The 23731-nt window shown below is 41.0% G+C and overlaps 1 protein-coding gene across 3 annotated transcripts in view; it reads left to right on the forward strand.

Moving 5' to 3' along the window:
• Window positions 1–1737: 1737 nt before the first annotated feature.
• The window catches only part of CDK8 (cyclin dependent kinase 8), a 102219-nt gene continuing 80225 nt past the window's right edge, over window positions 1738–23731 (forward strand). For 2 of the 3 annotated variants that reach the window (XM_060079738.1, XM_060079739.1), the window contains exon 1: window positions 1739–2497. In XM_060079738.1, the coding sequence (XP_059935721.1) occupies window positions 2370–2497 (128 nt within the window). In that variant the 5' untranslated portion in view covers window positions 1739–2369. Of the gene's footprint in view, window positions 2498–23731 lie in introns of all 3 variants that reach the window. The other variant, XM_060079740.1, reaches the window with a different exon arrangement.

The following is a 23731-nucleotide window of genomic DNA, read 5'->3' on the forward strand; positions in this document are numbered from 1 at the left end:
CAAAAGTACAGTTTAAGAAGGCAGAGACCTTCAGGGTTCAGGAATATCGTGTGCAGGGGCTGTGGGAGACAGGTGCAGGGGTGAGGTGGGGCAAGCCCAGTCTCATGCTTCTTCACAACCTTTTCTCTAGCGTGGTGGTTTGGTTTCTCAAGGTCTATGAGTAAATACTTGGACAAAAAGACACAGCACTGAAGAAATACAAAATATATATGTTTCAGGAAGAGTCTATTCTAAAACCATATTTAGGAGAAAAAATTGAATTCTGTAACTATGCAAAGGAGCAGTCCCGCTAGAGAATCACCCAACTGACATCACTGAGTGGAAACATATAACGCCCCATTCATGAAAGCTTAATTTTCTGGTGCACTTACTCTAAGCTGAGGTCTTTTATGTCTCCATTTTGCAAAGAAAGGAATTGAGGGTCCAGGGACACACTGCTAATAAATGGCACTTCAAGATTCAAACCCAGGCCCACCTAACCGGTCAGTGTGCTTAAACACCAAACAGTATTTGATGTACTAGGAAAAACAACTTCGTTTAAACCAGTGGTGAAGTCACTATTTCCTCCAGAGAAATCTGTATAAGAGCCCTTCTGAGGGTTTTTCATAAAATGGTATCATGGTCATCATTTGTACATAGATATTTTGGACAAAAACATCCTTACTCATTAATTCGACAAATGTTTACTGTGCACCAAAATCAAGCCGTGATACTAGGTGTTATGGAAGATGCAAATATTACTTCCTATAGGAATTTATAATCGAGCAAGGGAGAGGAAATAAAAGACAAAACAGAATTTGATGGGTACCACAGGAAAAGTGAAAAAAATGTGTGATGGAGGTTAAAAATGGGAGAGATTATATGTCCTTTGGGAGCTGGGGAGCTTTCGTGGAAACGATAGCAATTGGGAAAAGTAAAATAAATATAAATACAAAATTAATATAAAATCCAAAAATGAAAAACAGACGTCTAAATAAGGGGGATAAAACAACATGAGGGATTATTATCAAGATATCAGGACTCCTCCAGCTGACACCTTTCCTACCTTAAAATTATCCACGGTTTCCATGGATTTAGATCCATTGCTGTAATCATGGCTAAAAATTGCCGTTCGTATGGGCAGTGGTGCAGAGGTCATACTCAAAATAACGTCCCCTCTGAAAGGATGGGACGCACTGGGATGGTCGTCTGTCACAAGAGTGATACTTTTCAGGAGCAGCGTGGCCACACCTCGCTGAGTCACTTTTACTGATGTTTGTAATGTGTGTCAGCACATTGCTATCTTTGTGCAGCCCTTATCAGACTGTGAACGACAAGAATACACCAAGTAATAGTCTGTGACCTGTTGACCAATACTTCGACTTTTTTCGATAACGATAATGCCCTTTAAACTCTGGAGTTCGGAAGTGGCGCAAAATGTGATTCTAATGCAAACTAGCCTCCCTCACGCTTGAATTTCTTTGGTTAAGTTTCTAGCCCAAATCAGACTCTAAAGACATCGCTGTAAAAAAAAAAAAAAAAAAAAAAGACTCACCTCCCCTTGGACTACGAGTCCCATCACGCAACGCTGCCACAACCCCACCGCGGGGGGCGGAGCCGTAGGAGGGCCGGCCACGGCGGCGGCGCGTGCATTCTGGGCGTTGTAGTCTGGGGCCCCGGCCGCCGCCGGGACGCCCCACGTGGTGCGTGTGGCGGCCGCTCTGGGCAGCGGTCACTGCGCTCTGTCCGCGCAGCCCTCGGGGAGCGGGGCCCGGTGGGGGAGGCCGGCCGGCCGGCGCGGCGCGGGCCTCAGGGAGGGCCGAGCAGCCCGAGGCTTCGCGACGTTTTTGCGACAGCGCGGCCGTGTTCCGCGAGTCCCCTCCCTCCGCTCTCTGAGGAGGTACCGGCTGTTGTGCGGCGCTGCCTTTCTGTCTGAGTGGATGGGAGAGCAAGCGAGCGAGCGAGCGAGTGAGTGAGTGTGAACGTGTGTGAGCGCGGCGAGGCGCGAGCGCCCGAGGGGCAGTCCGCCGCGCCGTCCTGCCGCTGCCCGCCGCGGGGGCCGAGCGCGCGGCCGGAGCGCAGGGTCCGGCGCCCCGGAGCCCGCGGGGACAAGGGCAGCGACCGCGCTCCCCGCCCCCAGCCCTCGTCCCTCGCCCTCCTGCGCCCGGGGACCGCGCCGTCCCCACCGGCCGGCCCCCGCCCCGCCGCCCCCCTGGATGTCCCCGGCGCCCTCGCGGGGCCTCCTCCTGCCGCCGCGGCCGGGCCGGCGCTGCGGCCGCCGGGCGTAGAGCGGGCGGGTTCCCGGGGGCCGCGGCTGCCGGAGCCTCCCCGGTCCCCACCCCCGCCCCGCGGCGCCGCGACCCCGCTCCCCGGCCTCGCAGGCCGTGACAATGGACTATGACTTTAAAGTGAAGCTGAGCAGCGAGCGGGAGCGGGTCGAGGACCTGTTTGAATACGAGGGCTGCAAAGTTGGCCGAGGCACTTATGGTCACGTCTACAAAGCCAAGCGGAAGGATGGGTGAGTGTCGGCGTCGGGCGGGCGGCGGCGCCGGGCAGGTGGGCAGCCTCCCTCCGGCCTGGGTCCGGCCGGCCGGGCTCGTGGAGGAGCTGGTGCCGAGGGGGCCGGGCCCGCACGCGACCCCGCGAGCCGCTGCCTCAGTCTCTCCTGGCGCCGCTCGTCGGGCAAGGGAGCTGTGTACTTTTATTTCAGGGGGTTCGGTACAGATTTCTTTAAAATTTCATTATGAAACGTCAGTTTAAATGATCTTTAAGGGGGGTCGATTTATTATGGGAACCTTCTGGGGCTTTCCTCAACCGCCTCTGGACTGACATCCATCAGTCTGGAAGGAAAGCTGGGATCCTTTTCCCCCACCAGTTTGTGGTTGATTTACGATCAAATTCGGCTTTTATGTGGGGGAAAGAAATCAGCAAGTCAGTGTGGTTCTGAAGAGTTCCTGCTGGTGATCACCTGCCGCAGAAACGGAGTAGTTACTCTTTCGATATCATTAGCTGTGAGTTTTACCTAGAACAATGGGGGTTTGGTGCAGGGTGGGTGTTGAGGAAAAAGGCTGATGACAAATAGAGGAGTCTTGTTCAGGCCGTTCCCCCCAGATGTAGCAGCTGGCAATGAACTTTAAATAATCTCTTTGCTTCAGATATTCTTCCCTAGAAATATTAAGTCTGACTGGTAATGCTCCCGATTTAGTTGCCGAAACCGGCAGGTGAAGTGTTCACTTTTCCTTTGTCACTAGGTGAATAGCTTGTGATATTGACAAAAGAGAAGGCATTTCTTAGTTGAGAAAATATAATTTATTAACTCCTTGTTTTCCTCTTCTAAAAACGTATGTTGTCTTTATCGCCTTTGACACTGTAGGAAACTGCTGGAAAGAGAACGTCAAAGCTTGTTATATAATCTTTAGATTTTACTATAAACAAAGTAGGTTTACTTGAACATCACCGTTAGTTTGGTTAGCTGCTGTTTAACGTTTAAGATAATTGCTTTTTTCCCCCCAAATCACACAGGAGGGTATGTTCAGAACTATATTAGCACTACAAAAATGGAACCATCATAAAGCTGAAGTTACCTGGGCTGGGGGGGAAGCCACATTTATAAATACTTTAGTATTCTAAATATTGGCGAAAGAAGGGTCTACCTATTCAACATTTTTCTTGGATTTACTGAGATACCTTTCTAAAATAACTTCAAATGGACTCTAAGAGGAAGAAGATAGTAATTCTCCTTAATTTGGAATGTGCATTTCTGTGCTTATATGCAGCAGTAAAGCAGTACTGGTATATGCAAAAGGTAGGGATTTGAAAACTTGATACTGTGGGTGCTGCATGTCTTTAAAAGTACTCTTTAGCAGAATGGATAGTCTGGTGACACTTGAGAAATCAGCTTCTGGAGGTGTTGTTGACTCTGTTGTTTAATTGTATTTCTCATTGAAGTATTACTCTGTAATAACGTACATATTTAAAAAGTTATCCTTGTTAACTTCCCATACAATATTTTTTAAAGGCCTTACACCATCTCCCTGTCCCGCAATATTATGTAATTTGGGGCATATTTATAAAATCCCTGATCCCATGAGATTAGACATTGTAGTGCATTTGACCAGTCTGTCATCTTTTTAATAAAATTCTGGTGATCTTAAATTCTTTCTAATCTCTCTGTGAAAAACCAGTTCTATTTTCATAAATTACCAATTTAAGCTAATAAAACATAGAAATTTTATTAAATTTGATTTTACATTTTATGAAAAACTGTAATATTGTTTCCTAGCAAGAGGTACTTTTGACCACATTTTATATCATGGTCAAGTTTTAATTTAGGCTAAGAATAATTTTAGAAGAATTATACAATTTAAAATTAGCTGAATGTATAATATATGAACATTTCTTTGTCATTCATGATAACCAAAAAGTAGGTAGCATTGCATTTTGGAAAAATTAACTCTTTGTTTATAATTCTTTGGGCTTGTTTTCCAGTGGCCTCTAATGATTTTGTTTATAGGAAGAACTGTTTTTTTAAAAATGGATGAAATGTCTAGAGAGTTTTAAAATTACTTAAAACAGTTTTTGTGCTCTAGAGGGAATGTTTTTCGGCTTCTTATAACCTCACTCTGGTAAAATGAAGCATTGTATTTATGAAGCTCTTTTGATCTTAGGTCAGTGAAATGTAATTTAATGCATTTTAGTCCTGGTAAAATAAAATTTGTGGCTGTTTAATCTTTTATAAAAAGATGATGATCAAATAATTTGTTTCTAGTATTGATTTACTTTCAAATGAAATGATATATTTTGCAACTGAAATTTCAGAGAACTCTAGGAACCCAGACAATAACACCTTCAAAGAGAAGACTGAGATTTACAATAAAATGAAATAAATTTCATTTAGATGTATTTGGCTATTAAAATGAAGGTATCTAAATGTATCCTTTCAGTTGTCCAGTGAGCATCATAGACATGAATAATTAGTAATGGAATTTAGACCAGAGGAGTTAGCTGCTTAAATTATTGTTTTAGGAAATAAGACAGCTTGAAAGGTCATTTCTTTGATTTTAAGTATTGATAGTACTCTGCTGCTAGTAGACTACACTTTTGGTAAACTCAGAATTTTAAGGAATGTGGGGAAGGTGGAATACTTTATTTGAGGCATGATTATATACATGGAAAGGGGGCCTTTTATAGTTGTGTTATTTTCAGATTCTAATAGAGTTAAAACATAAATGCATAGTAAATCTTGGGAATAATTCACTCTCACTGTCACATAAATGAGATAGAGAGTGTCCTTTGTGTCTGAACACCAAAAGGGTCCTCAGTGGGAAGCAGGGGGATTCATTTTCTTTCTGAGTCAATTGCATTTCCTCTTTGCAGAATTTAGGCAACCAAACTTATCTTGTTTAAAGGAATGGAAAAGTGTGAGAACCAGAAAACAATCTGTGTTTTTAAATTCTAAATTCTCATTATTGGCACTGAACATTGTAGAATTTAAAAATTAAGTTGGGGTAAGAGTTTGATTTCCAAAAAAGAAAAGCAAAAAGACTTTTCTTGAATAGGGTTCTTAGGCTGCTGTACTCTATGTTCAAAAGAACAGATACTATATAATTGGGATTGTGTGTGTGTGAATGTGAGAGAGAGAGGGAGAGAGGGAAATATACAGAAAACTTTTGTTGGGGCACTTCTGTAGACAGCACAGAGATTAGTAGGCAGTGGTAATGATAATAATAGCTAAATTACTGAGTAAATCTTAGGACCTGGGCAGAGCCCTTTATAGCCATCATCTGTTGAATCCTCACAAGTACCATACAAGTCAGTTGTGTTTTTTCAGTTTTATAGTTGGGGAAACTGAAGTTTAAAAAGGTTAAGCAAATTTGTCCATGGTTACATGACTAATTAAATGTCAGAGCTGGAATTGGGGGATTACAGGCAGGTCTCTTACTCCACAGCCCAGGCTCTTAACCATTATGCTTCATATTAAGATAAATATAAACATAGACATGGGGATTTGGTGTTTTAGTGAGTCATTCAGAAAACATGAATGCCTTATCACAGGACTAGTCTTTTCGATTAACTGATACTTTTTTTTTTTTTTTTGCGGTACGCGGGCTTCTCACCGCTGTGGCCTCTCCCGTCGCGGAGCACAGGCTCCGGACGCGCAGGCCCAGCGGCCATGGCCCACGGGCCCAGCCGCTCCGCGGCACGTGGGATCCTCCCAGACTGGGGCACGAACCCGCGTCCCCTGCATTGGCAGGCGGACCCCCAACCACTGCGCCACCAGGGAAGCCCTGATACTTTTTTAGTATGTTCCTGAACAGCCCTAGTTTTTCTAGTGCTGCAAAAGTAAGTGTGTAGCTATGTGGTGTATACACACACACACATACGTGTATGTCTGTGTGTGTGTGTGTGTAGGACCAGACTCTAATAGGGCATGTTGGGATGTGAAAATTCTTCATCCAGTGCAAAGAGCTCTAAGCTGGGGAGACTGGAGAACTGAGTTCAGACTGCCTCTGATCACCAGTATGACCTTGGGCAAATCATTTGCCCTTGTAGACCTTTGTTTCCTTATTTCTAAAATTACGGGGTTTGAGTTGATCATTTTTAGGGCCTTCCTAGTATTATAGTTTGAGGAAGTAAAAATATAAAATACTTTTGCAAGATCAGGTAAGCAACCACTAAGACAAAAGTTTTACTTTAGACAGTAGTAGACATCCATGTTTCTTAGTCTCATGCTTTAATGTGGGTTCTCATCAACTGCCAACAAGAAAATAAGTAGGTTCCGAAGACTTGTCAGCTCCCTTACCTAACATGCCTTGTACCTGTGGCATTCCCTCCTGTTTACATCTTAAGGTGTAGGATTTATGTGGCTGCTCCCCTCCTGTGAACCATTCATTTGGTGGCTAGCACGAGGAGCGCTTCTGATTTGATCTGCACTAGAGCTTTTAAGTCAGCTCTAATTCCTTAGCTGTGATCGGAACTTGGTTGGAACCCTTTATTTCCCCTGAAGGATTCGAATAGTTTTTCTTCTGACTATTGCTGAACCGTGTATCTAGGTTCAGTTTAAGTATTTCTTTAGATGTCAGAAATGCCAAATACAACATGTAATAATCCCCATCGCTGGGGATTTTGCATGCCTAATAAGGAATATTCCTTATAACATTAAAAAAATGTGATGGAAAGGGACAAGCAGAATATTCACTATGGATTTCTTATCTACTTGCAGTTGAACTTATCTGCCTTAGATACTCAGTGCATTCAGATCCACCGGGTAGGCCACTTTGAGGTTTCATGCTTAGATCCCATTTTATTTTTTTTTTCCTTTTTAAAATAATTAATCAGGGCTTCCCTGGTGGCGCAGTGGTTGAGAGTCCGCCTGCCGATGCAGGGGACGCGGGTTCGTGCCCCGATCCCGGAAGATCCCACATGCCGCGGAGCGGCTGGGCCCGCGAGCCATGGCCGCGGAGCCTGTGTGTCCGGAGCCTGTGCTCCGCAACGGGAGAGGCCACAGCAGTGAGAGGCCCGCGTACAGCAAAAAAAAATAAAATAAAATAAATAAATAAAAAAATAAAATAATTAATCAATTAATTTTTGGCTGTGTTGGGTCTTCGTTGCTGTGCGTGGTCTTTCTCTAGTTGCGGCAGGCGGGGGCTACTCTTCATTGCGGTGCATAGGCTTCTCATTGCGGTGGCTTCTCTTGTTGCGGAGCATGGGCTCTAGGCATATGGGCTTCAGTAGTTGTGGCTCGCGGGCTCTAGAGCACAAGCTCAGTAGTTGTGACGCACGGGCTTAGTTGCTCCACGGCATGTGGGATCTTCCCAGACCAGGGATCGAACCCGTGTTCCCTGCATTGGCAGGTGGATTCTTAACCACTGCAACACCAAGGAGGTCCCAGAGCCCATTTTCTTAGTAGCAAGACTGGCAAATTAATCCATTTTGGATTTGCTTATTTGATTATTTTACTGTTTCTTCTAACATTGCAAGAAATCTATTCCCTTATTCACTCAGCAAATATTTACTGGACCCTTCTATCTGCCAAGCTCTGTATAAGGTATTGAGAATGCCAAGATGAATAAAATATTCCATTTTTGAGAAGACACCTACTGAGGAAACAAACTTAATTAACCAAAGCAATTTAATAAGCATTATGATAATTAATACAAGGTGCTGTTGGAACACAGACCTGGAAGCCCCCACCTGCTTAGGGCTTTCGGGATAAATCTCTCAGAGATGGCAGCACTTCGTTGACTCTTGAAGGACAAGGAAGATCTCATCAGAAAGTGCATTTCTTTTTTTTAACTTAGTTTCTTTCTTGTTTCCTTTTTTTAATTTTCATTTTCATTTTTTGGCCGTGCCGCAGGGCCTGTGAGATCTTAGTTCCCCAGCCAGAGATTGAACCCGTGTCCCCTGCATTGGAAGGGTGGAGTCTTAACCACTGAACTGCCAAGGAAGTCCCAGAAAGGGCATTTCAAAAGGAACAGGACAAAGGGGTTTTTTTTATTGGGCTCTTACAGACCCCAGCGAATTTTGTGGGTCTGAATTATGTCTTCCCACGCCTTTCCTTGCTTCACCTTTTCTGTTGCCGGCATCATTGAGCTCCTGCTGTTTGTGTAGTGCCACATGCATGTGCTACAAGTGTTCCATTGTACCCATTGGACATGATGACGTCTCTGTGATTCAATGTGAGGATACATTTATCAGCATGTTCTGAGCACCTTAATTGTCTCTGTGGCAGCTTCCCATCACAAGAACATTGGTGAATATCCAACTGTCTGATTTAGGAATATCTCTCATCTGTAAAACTGCCATGGCAGAACAATGGCCCTGGATAGCAGGTGACTCTCCTTTGGCCTCACCTCCCTGAGGAGTAGGGATCCAGAATTTTCTGTGCTGCTGAGATGGTGGTGGCCAACAGGTTGGAGGGGAATTCCTCTTGTTGGGACTCTCAGTTGTGTGAGAAGATGGTATGGAGGTGGCTTCTGGCAACCGAATTTCAGCTAGGAAAATAGAAATAATGACAAATTATTAGAAGTTACTGTAGGTCATTTGTAAGCTTATCTACTTTTTCAAAAATGAGTTCTCTTGGCAGTTGTGTTCAGAATTATGATTTACAAACATTTGAAATATGATCCATGTGTAAGTTGGGACTGTATATGCCAAATCAGTGTTGAGAAATAGATATTCTTCCCTGTGGCTGATGTCATCTTTTTTTTTTTTTTTTTTTTTGCGGTACCCGGGCCTCCCACTGATGTGGCCTCTCCCGTTGCGGAGCACAGGCTCCGGACGCGCAGGCTCAGCGGCCATGGCTCACGGGCCCAGCCGCTTCGTGGCATGTGGGATCCTCCCGGACCGGGGCACGAACCCGTGTCCCCTGCACCGGCAGGCGGACTCTCAACCACTGTGCCACCAGGGAAGCCCTGATGTCATCTTTTTGTAGTGCCTTGTATTGTTGCATCCAACCCTCATTGTCTCTTTATGTTTTTATTCTTTTTCTGTTCTTAGCTGCTGCTAGAGAATGAAAATCCTACTGTCCTTACCTCTTTCAGAACAATTTGTAAATCCTTTCCTTCACAGCAGCTTAACTAGGCCTTGGCCATCTCTTTGTTACTTAGAAACTACTGTGATTTTTTTTGTCTTTAAATATTTCTTTTGTCACCTCAAGGCAGTTCTTGAAGTTGTCACTAAAAAGTGACTTTCACCCGTTAGTTTGATCTTAATACTTGAAGACCCTTAAGTTATCATTCTCTCAAGATTCTGTAGTATAGTGATTGTCAAAGTCACAAAACCAGTCTCTGCTGTAGTAGGCTGCTTCTACTGATAGAGTTATGTCTTGTCCTTCAGGTGTGTTGTCACAGAAAAAATGCTGAGAATCCCCTTTTTAAAATTGAGATATATCACATACCATAAAATTCACCCTTTTAAAGTGTGCAGTCTACTGACTTTTAGTGTATCCACAAGGCTACGCAATCATCACCACTAATTCCAGAACATTTTTATCATGTCAGAAGAAACCCCGTATCAATTAGTAGTCACTCCACATTCCCTCTCTTCCCAGCCCCTGGCAACCACTAATCTATTTTCTTTCTCTGTGGATTTGCCTATTCTGAACATTTCATGTAAATAGAAATATATAGTATGTGGCCATTTGTCTTTTACTTAGCATAGTGTTTTCAGTGTTCATTCATGTTGTGCATGTGTCAGTGTTTCATTCCTTTTTATGGTTGAAAAATATTGCTTTGTATGGATAGACCACATTTTGTTTATCCATTTATCAGTTGGTGGACATCTAGGTTGTTTCTACTTGGCTATTATGAATAGTGCTGCTATGAACCTTCATGCGCAAATTGTTGTGTAGATATATGTTTTTGGTTCTCTTAGGCAAATAGCCAGAGTCATATGGCAACTCTATGTTTAGCTTTTTGAGAAACTGCCAAATTTTTGAAAGCAGCTGAGAACCACTTTTGAGTGGCTTTACCTTGACTTTGGTTTAGAACCAAGATTTGTCCTTTGTCCACAAGACCTGGACACCTTAATTCCCAGGACACCTTATTAATCAGTAGCCCACCTTATTCCCAGGAAGGTGTTCACACACTAGTCTTTTGTGGTGATTCTGAAATACAGACTAACACAGCTGCTCCTCCTCCATCAAATCAGACCGCCCTTCTGAACTTGTTCTCAGGCAGCACCTTGTGCTGGGAACAGTTTTCCCTCAGCTGAAATCGGTTCTAACATTTAGCTTCAGAAATCTTAACTGCTTTATCTTAACATACAACTCCAGTAATTCTCTCTTCACTCACCACCCCGCAAAACATAGTTAGTTCTTCATAGATATATTATGTAACTACATTAGTGTATATGTGGTTAATGTTTATATGTCCTTTGGGTCTTTCTGGTGAAGGTTTATGGGTTAGATATTATAGATTTCCTCTAGGGCAGTAATTGTGTGCCCCTTACTTCCTGGCATATTGCCAAATGTCAACAGGTATTTAATACTTTTTAATTTTTGGTGTACCTAAAATTCATATTTGAAATTTTTCCTTTTAAACTTGCTAAACTTAAAAACTTGAGCATATTTTGGAATAGAAAAGCAGCGCCTTGTGAAAATACCCTGAGGAGCAAAGTTTGATGGGCTGGCTAAATTGATACCAGGAACAGAATTGAACGAAACCAAAGGCCAAAGGCAGATGCAAGCTTTGTTAATTGACTGAACCAAATAGAAGTCCCAGGTATTTGAAAAATTGAGCCACTACAAAGAATAAAGTATTTTCTAAAGTATACCTTGTAAATGAATCAGTTTACAGGGGGATCAGACCTATATTTCTAACCTTAAGGAAAATATAATTAGTCTCTGAACCAGAGTTGACATTTAGTTTTGTTTAAACTCTGTGGTTGTTTCATATTTGAAGTTTCCTTTTGTTATGTGAATAAAAAATTATATAGTTTAACAACTACTCAAGGTAACTCAGTTACTCCTCTCTCTAGACAAGCTCTTTAAAATCCATAACTTTATTATAGCCCATGAATTCTAACAAATAATCATCCTAAGGAGAGGAATTCTTCACATCATGATGCCTACTCTGGGTGTTTCTGTACACCTGAATTTTATACCTTGTCTAGAGAACTAAGGGATTGAAAAAAAAAAACAAGCCCAAACTTGTCAAACAGTGGTATTATGGTTTATATTAAGCAAGTCATTATTTTAGGGGAAAGAGGAGGTAGGTATTGAAAAATTATTTTTATGAGGCTTCTGTTTTAAGGAAAGCCAATAAACCGTGCAAAATTTAAGCTCGTGTAGAATAAATACATTTGTTTGGAGTTTTTTCACTTTATGAAAGAAGCCCTTTAAGTAAGGGAGCTCTCCTAGCATACTTATCCTGTGACTCAGTTTGCCAAAAATTCAGTTTATACACATTTTCCAAGAAAATGTTAAGCACAGAGTAAGGAGTACTTACCTGTATTTGTTTTCTAGTGCTGATTTAACATTGAAGGTTCTTTTAAATGTAAACTTAAGTCATTTAAATATTTGATGTTCCATTATAGTTTCTCTTTAGCTGTAGTTTTAGGGGGGGACAAATATGTGTATTTACAATTTATTTGGTCGCTGTTCATTGAATGTCTAATGTGCCAGGTTCTGTGCCAGGTATAGGTGATTCAGCAGTGAACAGACCATAGTTGTAAGTCATTAGGGAACTTAAAGACTTTGAGGGGCACAGGCAAGTAAACAGGTAATTACAATACAGTGGGATACAGCTGTGATGGAGAAGATGATTAATGAAATCTACTGTGACCTTATTTTTTTTCATTCAAGAATATTATGCGGAACTTCCCTGGCAGTCCAGTGGTTAAGACTCGCGCTTCCAATGCAGGGGGCGTGGCTTCGATCCCTGGTTGGGAAACCAAGATCCCACATGCTGCGCAGCCAATAAATAAACAAACAAACAAACGGATGGAGAATGTTCTTTTTTTTTTTTTTTGCGTTACGCGGGCCTCTCACTGCTGTGGCCTCTCCCATTGCGAAGCACAGGCTCCGGACGCGCAGGCTCAGCGGCCATGGCTCACGGGCCCAGCCGCTCCGCGGCATGTGGGATCTTCCCGGACCGGGGCACGAACCCGTGTCCCCTGCATTGGCAGGCGGACTTTCCACCACTGCTCCACCAGGGAAGCCCGAGAATGTTGATATTAAAAAAAAAAAAAAAGCATATTATGCATCTTTCCATGTCAGTAAATATAGCTCTAAATCATCAGTTTTAATTATTGCTGGCATCACATTATACACACCCACACTCACACCCACACCGACACACACACACACACACACACACACACACACAGTAGATATGTATCCAGTTAACCAGTTCTCTAGTGATAGATGAAATTTAAGTAGTCTCTAAATTTTAGCCATTGCAGTTAGGGAAGTACCTCCTAGAATATGACTACAGTTCTTCAACATAGTATCAAGCTCTTGCAGTGGAATTTTAGGGTCAAAGATTGTATACTTTCGGGCCTCCCTGGTGGCGCAGTGGTTAAGAGTCCGCCTGCCGATGCAGGGGATACGGGTTCGTGCCCCGGTCTGGGAGGATCCCATATGCCGCGGAGCGGCTGGGCCCGTGAGCCATGGCTGCTGGGCCTGCGCATCCGGAGCCTGTGCTCCGCAACGGGAGAGGCCACAACAGTGAGAGGCCCGCATACAGCAAAAAGAAAAAAAAAAAAAAAAAAAGATTGTATACTTTCAACAGCTGTATTTCTGTTATAAAATAAGATTGGATTATACAATTAATAAACTCTCAGGATAAAAATTCAAACAGTGTGTAAGAGTAGGCAGGAAGATCATTGTCAGCCCCTCTTTGTATATATGCGTATGGGAGCAGATACATGTCTGGGTCGACTTTAAAATTTAATATTTCATTCATTTTGAGCAAATAATACATGCGTATGCAAAAAATGTGAATAAACTGAGGAAGTGAAAACTTAAGTCTTCTCACCTCTGTCTCCTCCAGGCACTCATTTCTCCTTTCACAGCCGTCCACTGATACGTTTCTTGTGTATGCTTTCCAGTTTGTGGACACAAACATCTTTGGACTTTATGGTATTATTTTTCATGCGTTAACTCTTTTATTTTTATAAAGTCACATTTATCAGTGGCTGCTGGGTTATGTGTAAGAATTAGTTAGAAAGGTCTGTATGTCATCATCTTTAAACACAAAATGTATGATGGCGTATACATATATTTTGTTCCTTGCTTTTCTCAGTTCATATGTTTTAGAGACTGGTAACAGCACATGTAACGTAATTCATTTCATCAGCTCGTCATTCTTTTTTATGAACATAATATACATATCCAGTTGAAGGACATTTAGGTTGCTTTCATTTTTTTTTATGCCCTTAAGCAGTACTGCAATAAATGTCCTTTATATCAGTCTTTCCACACAACATTCTCTCAGATGGAGACAGAACTTCGCAGGTATCCAGAAAGCTCCCCACAGGGATATTTGCTGTGGATGATACCACTGGCAAGGAGCAAAGTCTTCATGAAGCAAGAGAAGCTCCCTTGCTATATCCACAGGGAGTTTTATCCCTCCTGGCTTCTCTCCAAAGTTTTAGAGACTGATCATCATGCCCAAGCACAAGTTACTGGTAACGACCTAGTACATAACTGCTAGACTGCTGCAGTGCAGGTCAGTTTCCCAGGAATGTCTCTTTAACAGGCCTAGGCTTCAGGCTCTTTGGAGGTCCAATCTTATGCACCATTTATACTCCCATCAAAACTCCCAAAACAAAAACTTAATCTGGAAGGAAGAAATGGAAATAAATATAATAATGACATGCTTGAGTCCTGGGGGTAAATGCATTGTAAAGTTGGAATTGTTTATTCTTTTGGAAATTTTGCTTTAGGTTTTCTTTCCCCACATAGTCCTATATATTTTAGATTACTGGTTGGCATAAAAAAATTGAGTCTTGTGGATACTTAAGATTACAGTCATTATTAAGTTTACATGTTATTTTATGTTCACTTTCATCAGATGATCTTTCTCTCTGTTTCCTGTTGCTTGGCCTTGGTCATCCTTTCATTTCCTGACCAGCACTGACCTTCCTATACCCAGTCTTTTCCTTTTCGCCCCTTTTTGGCTGGCTTTTTCTGTTTGGTACTGATTTTGGCTTTGGCCTTGCTCCTTGTCACCATTGTCAGTAGCATTCCCCTCTGGGCTGGCCTCCCTTTTCTGCTGCCAATGGAATTTCTTGACTTTGTGTATTCAGCAGAGGGAATTATTTATGTAGGTAAGCAGGCAGCTGATTATCTACTAGACAGTTCTGATGTATTTTATTAATGTGGAAGAGACTTTTAAAAACAGTTTTAAGTACTACTAAACATAACTCTTTCTTCATAGACATAATTTCTCCTTAACAGAAGTTGGAAAGTACTTACTCCTTATAGATAGATAAGAAGCTGAAAAAGTACACAAACATTTAATCTTTTTATCTGAAAATCTATTTTAGTACACAAGAGTCCAGGGCTGCTTGAGAGTTTAAACCAGATACCCTGTAGCCAAAAGTTACTACTGTCCTGCTTTAGCCAAGACTAGCTGACCTGCAGAGCCCCTTTAGGCTTTTGACATGTGCTAGGCTTGGACATGCAGACGTGGAAAACATTAGGAAGTCTGTCAAAGTAGCACACACTTCACATATTTCATCTGTTTCTCTTCCGGATTTTTTTGTGTGGGGGTGGGATGGGACCGTTCAGTTTCGGAAGGTGATTCAGCCTGATCTTCTTTAAGTACTTGAAGTTTTCAATGCAAGCAAAAAACACTAACCAAGTATACCACTTTTTAACCTTTATTTGACTTGGATCATGTAGCATTTGCTCTATTTCTGTTGCACTTTGTAAGAACTGGACTCACTGAGTTTAAGTATGCTTGCTGGTTTTAAATCAGAATGCAGTACAATTACATTTTTCCTTAGTGAGATTCTGTACTATGATTACCCGTGAAATGTTTTGGAATATAAGATAACATTTGCCACTAGTCATTCAATATTTATTTTTAAGTGTTTAAAAAGTAGTTTTGATTTAGTTGCAGTGTACTAAGTAGGGAAATTAAATACCAGTTGTCTTCATGGAGAAAATATTAGTAAAACCTTTCAAGAAGTTATACATTTATACTTCATAAGGTTTTTTAATAGCTTTATTGAGATATAATTCACATACCATACAGTTTACCTGTTTTAAGTGTACAGTTCATCATCTTTTAGTGTATTCACAGAGTTGTGTGGCTGTCACCACAGTTTAATTTTAGAATACTTTTATCCCCCCTAAAAGAAAGCTGGTATCCATTAGCAGTCATTCCCCTTTCCCTCCAACCCTCCAGCCTTAAGCAACCACTAATCTGCTTTCTGCCTCTGGATTTGACTGTTCTGAACATTTCATTTAAATGAAATCATATGATATGTGGTCTTTAGTGATTGGCTTCTTTCACTTAATATAATGTTTTCAAGGCTTATCCATGATTTAACATGTATCACATTTCGTTTAGTCATTCATCAGTTGTTGGATATTTGGGTCATTTCCACTTTTTGGTTATTATGAATAATGCTGCTGTGAACATTGGTGTACAAGTATCTGAGTCCCTGCTTTCAGTTCCTTGGATATATACCTAGGAGTGGAATTGCTGGATCATATGGTAACTGAATGCTTAACTTTTGAGTAACCACCAAACTGTTTCCTCAGTGGCTGCACCATTTTACATTCCCACTAGCAATGCACAAGTGTTCCAATTTCTCCACATCTTTGCCAACACTGATTCCCCCCCCCCTTTTTTTAATATAGCTGTCCTTATGGCTATTAAGTGGTATTGATTTGCATTTCCCTAATGATGAATGGTACTTTTGTATCATTCAGTATCGGTAAATACTTCTCATGTACTTATTGATCACTTGATTATCTTCTTGGAAAAACATATTTATATCCTTTGCTCATTTAAAAGTTGAGTTATTTATGTTTTTTATTATTGAGTTATAGGAGTTCTTTCTATACTCTGGGTACTAGACCCTTATCGGATAGATGATTTGCAAATGGCCAATAAGCACATGAAAAGATGCATCATCAGGGAAATGCACATCAAAACTATGAGATATCACTTCATACCTGTTAGGATGGCTACTATTTAAAAAAAAAAAGTGTTGGCCACTTGTATATCTTCTTTGGAAAACTGTTCAGGTCCTTTACCCATTTTTTAATCTGGTTGTTTGGTTTTTTTGTTGAGTTTTAGTTCTCTGTGTATTCTGGATACTAATTCCTTATAAGATATACAATTTACGAATATTTTCTCCCATTCTGTAGGTTGCCTTTTACTCTGTGGATATTGTCTTTTGACACATCAATTTGAAAGATTTTCATGAAGTCTAATTTGTCTATTTTTTCTTTTATTTCCTGTGCCTTTGTTGTCATAATCCAAGGAATCATTGCTAAATCAAGGTTGTAAAGCCTGTAGTTTGTAGTTTTAGTTCTTTAGGCCATGGATCCATTTTGAGTTAGTTAGCCAGATTTTCTCCTAGAAAGTTTGAACTAATTCATACTCTCATTCATAATGAACAGGAGTAATGTTTGCCACTCCCTTGATCAGTGTTTTTATTATTTAATCTTTAAAATAATTTTCTTTTAATCTTTGTAAATTTGACAGGAAAGCTATGGAATCATGGTTTTATTTACATTTGTCTCATTAATATTTAAACTTACAGTTTCTTGTTTTTTCATTATTTAATTTCTTTGGTGAATTGCCTGATCATATTTTACCTATTTTCCTATAATATTTTTCTTAAATTTTTTTTTGTGAGGTACTTCGCTTATTGGAATATTAAATTCTTTTATTCATGTTGCAAGTATTTCCAATTTTTTATTTCTCTATGATATTTTAATATATAATCATCTGTCATTCTTTCTTTGCTTCTTTTTTTTCCCCATAATATTTTAATACTTTTCCACTTTTAAATACTGGTTTTAATTTTGTGATTGTAACATGGAAGATCCAACTTTATTATTTTTCTTTTAAATTTATTTATTTAATTAATTTATTTTTGGCTGTGTTGGGTCTTCATTGCTGCACCCGGGCTTTCTCTAGTTGCGGCGAGCGGGGGCTACTCTTCGTTGTGGTGCCGGCTTCTCGCTGCGGTGGCTTCTCCTTGCAGAGCACGGGCTCTAGGCATGCGAGCTTCAGTAGTTGTGGCACGTAGCCTCAATAGTTGTGGCTCACGGACTTTAGAGCGCGGGCTTCGTAGTTGTGGCGCACAAGCTCAGTTGCTCCGTGGCATGTGGGATCTTCCCGGACCAGGGCTCGAACCCGTTCCCCTGCATTGGCAGGCGGATTCTTAACCACTGCGTCACCAGGGAAGCCCCCCAACTTTATTATTTTTAAAAAATATCATCAGGATCATAAAGCTCTTTAGAATAGTTACCCTCTACACACTCCCAAGATACTTTAAAATGATTACGTTTTGAGTTTGTAGATGAACAATGACAATAATCCAAATACATTGTGTGTACAACTTGGATCAAATACTGGTGAAAGTGTTTAATTGGACAAACAACTGATAAGCTTAAAGATAACCAGCACAATTTCACAAGAGAACCAGCTCAGCCCAACTAAGATTTTCTTAATAGCAGTTGACACTGATGTTGTATAGGAGTACAAATTAGTTGATGAAACTGAGCAAATGGGGGCCCCATTCCTCCTTTCCCTTTTTTTGTATTCCTACATCCCTCCCAGTCATCCTCTTCCTTGGTCTGGCTACCCCTGTGGCGAACCCAAATCAAGAGTTGCTATGATCACCCTCCACCAGAAAATCAGGAGCCCTGAATTCCGAGTGAAACACTGTGCTCTCTTGAACTGTACAGTGGACACTCAGGGACAAAACCCCTCATCACCAATATTTTTGAAGTTTCTATCACAGTACAAAAGAGTAACTGAGTAGAAAAGAGAGGATGATGATTTATTTTTGCTTGGGGAAGAGAAGTGGGAAATAACTGTGGATGAGAAAACATCATGTATATTCAGTACGTAGGAATTAGCCATATGGAAATAATTCTAGAGGGCCTGAATGTTGTCTAAAGGGCTGGTACCTCTCCAAATTTTGATCTCTTTTAAACTCCTTTCATATTCCCCAACACATTTCTAAATCTGGTTGGGCAGGATTAACCCTAGTGAAGTACCAGTGCAATTATCTGAAGGTAAAATGTATCTTTTTTTTTCTTTTTTTAATACAAATATTTTTACTGTAATCATTTTATTTACAGAATAATTTGCAAAAGTATATCATTAACATATAGTGCAAATACAACTAATGTAGATTTAGACACTGCTTTGTAAACTTTCCATACCTTTGTAAAATAAAGCTATCCAATTTAGTCATGATAGTTACTCTGCGGCATGTGGGATCTTCCTGGACTGGGGCACGAACCCATGTCCCCTGCATCGGCAGGCGGACTCTCAACCACTGCGCCACCAGGGAAGCCCTAAACTTTTCTTTTTTGAACATCACAATATAAAATGTTAACTGGTGATGTAGTAAACTGATAATTTGTCTCATTTGCCTTAACTAGCGTTACCACCATATAGGCACTTTTCCTCATAGTCAAAGTATGAACAGCATTTTTCTGTAATAAGGCATATTCTGTGCACATCATTTAGAGAAAGGTAAATTAAAAAATAGAAAAGATTTATGGAGCATGAAATCTGTGTGCATGTAACGTAAGCATATATTTTATATGTATTCTCCTCTCTGTACAGAATAATAAATACCACTGTATCTGATGCAAGTAATTCACTTCCAGGATTGTGTATATTAAGTGATCAGACTAATCCCATCATTAAATTATCACCTTGCACTTACCATTAAGACTCCATTACCATGTAGGAAATATATACAGGACATGTTCCACGTGACATGACTTTCTGCTTTGCAAAATGGGTCTGGTTTCTGTGTTTCTGTAGAGGTGAACAAGTCAGCAAAGCGTCTACAAAATGCCTCTGATTTATGTAAGCACATTTGTGTATAAATACAATGAAGACTCTGAAGTGGGCAGTCATTTCTACCTCAGTGAGTACCGTTCCCTGCCCCTACTCCATGTTTCAAGGCTTTTCAAAGGGGCCTAAGACTAAAAAAGGTATTTTACATTTAACTTCTTACAGCAACTAAAGAAAGAATTTCAGTTTGAATCACATGGACTTCTTTACTGCCCTGCTGAAGTTTCTGATCCAAGAGTCAAACAGGAGCAGTGCCCACATTTTCTATGCATAATTTGCAACCTATCGTTTTTTAAAAATTATTTTATTTATTTATTTATTAGTTTTGGCTGTGTTGGGTCTTCGTTGCTGTGCGCGGGCTTTCTCTAGTTGCGGTGAGCGGGAGCTACTCTTCATCGTGGTGCACGGGCTTCTCATTGCAGTGGCTTCTCTTGTTGCGGAGCACGGCTCTAGGCGCGCGGGCTTCAGTAGCAGTGGCTCACAGACTTAGTTGTTCCACGGTACGTGGGATCTTCCTGGACCAGGGCTCGAACCCGTGTCCCCTGCATTGGCAGGTGGATTCTTAACCACTGTGCCACCAGGGAAGCCCGCAACATATCTTTTAAACTGACCCAAATTAGAAGAACTAACAAACACACGTGTTACTGAATACTAGAAATATTGAATCAGGTGTCAAACTCAAACAGCGAGATTTGCTGGAACAGGTAATACCGTATATCCTCTCACAAATTTCAGGAAGACGTGAGCTCATTTTATTCTGCTCATTTTACCAGAAAGTAGTTTATACCTATAAGGTTATACAGATGTTTCTCTTTGAAGGCAGGCAGAACCAATTTAGGAAATTACCAAATTGTGTCTGTAACAAACTGAAAAAAATCTGTAGCACACAGTACACAACTAAAAATACAATAGAACTATAAAGATATCTGGAGAAAAAAACTAAAGCTCTTCACTCTTTCTCCATCAGAACCGAAGTTCTCCATGGGAGTAAGACTAGAAAAGGTGACATCACAGGTTATTGACAGCCTTCAGTTATTAAGAGACATTTTGCATGACAACGTGAATTATGATAGAAATCAGTAGCAATGAATTCTATGATTATACAAAGCAAAAAAGTCAAATTCTGAACACAGACTTGACTGTATTTATGATATTTGACTCTATGTTATGTTAATATATAATCACCTGTCATTCTTTCATTGCTTCTGACTTTTCTTCACTGTAGACATTTTTTCTTACATTTCCTTCTAACATTTTTAAAGTTTAAAAAGTTTTGCAGTTAAATTATTTAATCTTAAATTTATTTAGTATAAGATGTTATTAGGGTTCTAACTGTAATTTTTCTAGTCTTGTTAATACTGTTGAATAATTCTTTTACGATTGATTTGAATTTGAAATGCCACCTTCACCATTACCCTAAGTTCTCTTAATTAATTAATTAATTTTTGGCTGCGTTGGGTCTTCGTAGCTGCGCGCGGGCTTTCTCTAGTTGCAGTGAGCGGGGGCTACTCTTCGTTGCGGTGCATGGGCTTCTCATTGCGGTGGCTTCTCTTGTTGCGGAGCACGGGCTCTAGGCTCACGGGCTTCAGTAGTTGTGGCACGTGTACTCAGTAGTTGTGGTGCACGGGCTTAGTTGCTCCGCGGCATGCGGGATCTTCCTGGACCAGGGCTGGAACCCGTGTCCCCTGAATTGGCAGGCGGATTCTTTTTTTTTTTTTTTTTTTGTGGTACGCGGGCCTCTCACTGTTGTGGCCTCTTCCTTTGGGGAGCACAGGCTCCGGACGTGCAGGCTCAGCGGCCATGGCTCACGGGCCTAGCCGCTCTGCGGCATGTGGGAGCTTCCCGGACCGGGGCACGAACCCGTGTCCTCTGCATCGGCAGGTGGACTCTCAACCACTGTGCCACCAGGGAAGCCCTGGCAGGCGGATTCTTAACCACTGTGCCGCCGGGGAAGTCCCGACTGTAACTTTTAAATAATGGTAGTGTTGCAGGTATTTTTGCCTTTTGATTTTAAATGGGAATGTTTCTAGTGTTTCTGTGTTAGGTAAGAACTCTTATTTTTCTTCTCATAACATTATTAGATATAAGATTGACGTATGCAGTATACCAGCTTGAACAATTCATTTAATCTCTTTGAACACTTTGGATTTCTTATCTGTAAAATAAATTCATCCCACAGAGATCCTTTGCATAGTATAATAAGATAAAACATGTAAAGAAAGTTTTCAAGCTCTCATAAGAGCTTGAAAAGTTACATGTAAGTTACATGTATTTTAATGTATTTATTAATCTCACTTGTTCAGTCATTTGTGATTCCCTATTTCTCCAGTACCCAATTATGTTAATTTATATTTTTCAAGAAGAATTTGTGATGTTTATTAGTAGTTAATTTTCCTAAATATGTCTTTTTGTAGATAGTAACTTATAGTGCTTCTGCCTACAATGTCATGGTTGTATTTCTGAGAAATCTCTTATGAAAAATCCCTTATAAAAACAGCTGTTTCACTGGGGTAAGGGGGCTAGAGGGTCTCTGTTGAACTTGCTGTGATATAAGTATTTTTATAGTTGTAATCTAAAAGGAATACATCTGTTGACTAAAAATGATAGAAATAAACTGAATGTTTCCTCCTTTACCATTTAGTCTACTCAGAAGGTTCTTAGATTCCCCTATCATCTTTGTCCTTGACTGTGCAGTCTTGCTTGTAGTACTGTTACCATTGCCAGTGGTAAAAGAATAAAAGAATGCTTGGGTAAACAAAACAGTTCCATTGCAGAAGAACACCCAGACAGTCAACAGTGCATCTGTATGTGGCTGTTCTTTGCATCCAGATATTATTTGTCCAGTTTACTCTGTGCTGATTCCAGTTTGCATCCTAATAATAATGCCTTTGTGTGGTGATTTTTTACCCCTAATTAATCAGTGATGTTATAACCATATTATGTTGTAAAAACTCACGCTATAAGAGACTTGCCTATATTTGCCAGTACAGGGTAAATAGTAAGTACTGTAAATATTTGTTGATTGCAAGTGACCAGATGACCCATTTTGTAGACTGAGATACTGTTAATGTTCTAGCTCAGTGCAGGTGTTGATGCTTGGCTCAGTCAACTGTGCTTATTGATAGGATCTAGTTGTACAAATACATTTGTTCTTGTTAAAGCACTTGAATGGGTGGAAAATTCCGGGGGGGGGTGTCTAGAAAAACATGTGTGGAGGTGGGAGTTGTGCAGATGAAGCAGTAGTCCCCGCTTATCCACATGGGATATGTTCCAGTACTCCTAGTGGATGTCTGAAACCACGGATAGTAATGTAACCCTATATTTACTATGTTTTTCCGTGTACTAACATACACAGTGTGGGTACACTGGACAAAGGGATCATTCTCATCCCTGGCAAGACTCAAGATTTCATCATGATACTCAGGATGGCACACAGTTTAAAACTTATGAATTGTTTATTTCTGGAATTTTCTGTTTAATCTTTTCGGACTGTGGTTGACCATGAGTAACTGAAACCACAGAAAGTAAAGCCATTGGTAAGGGGGGACTACTATATTCACTGTATCATTTAGATCATGTGTTGAAAACAAAGTAGAAAATGTAATCCTACCATTGTACAAAATCATAGTACCTTTTTACTTTTGACAAGTGTCGTCACGTTGTAGGAAGACGAGAACTAGAATAGGTTTGGAGAAAGGCAAATAAAATGATTGGAAGAAGGGTACCATTGCATATAATCTAAAAGGATTTGGTCTTTCAGCTTGGAAGTTACAGGGATGGATTTGAAGTATAGTTGGCCCTTGCTACAGGGGGGAGGGGGTCAGGGTCGTTTCTAGGACCCCTTGGATGTCGAAAATCGAGGATGCTCATCTCCTTTTTTTTGGGGGGGGGGGCGGTACGCAGGCCTCTCACTGTTGTGGCCTCTCCCGTTGCCGCTCCAGACGTGCAGGCTCAGCGGCCATGGCTCATGGGCCCAGCTGCTCCATGGCAAGTGGGGTCTTCCCGGACCGGGGCACGAACCCGTGTCCCCTGCATCGGCAGGCGGACTCTCAACCACTGCGCCACCAGGGAAGCCCTCATCTCCTTTTTGACTTCCCTGGTGGTCCAGTGGTTAAGACTTCGCCCTTTCACTGCAGGGGGTGTAGGTTCGATCCCTGGTCAGGGAACTAAGATCCCACATGCCACGCAGCATGTCCAAAAATTTTAAATAAACATAAATAAAGTGTAGTATTTGCACATAAACT

The sequence above is a fragment of the Mesoplodon densirostris genome, chromosome 17, assembly GCF_025265405.1.
Source record: "Mesoplodon densirostris isolate mMesDen1 chromosome 17, mMesDen1 primary haplotype, whole genome shotgun sequence".
NCBI lineage: Eukaryota > Metazoa > Chordata > Mammalia > Artiodactyla > Ziphiidae > Mesoplodon > Mesoplodon densirostris.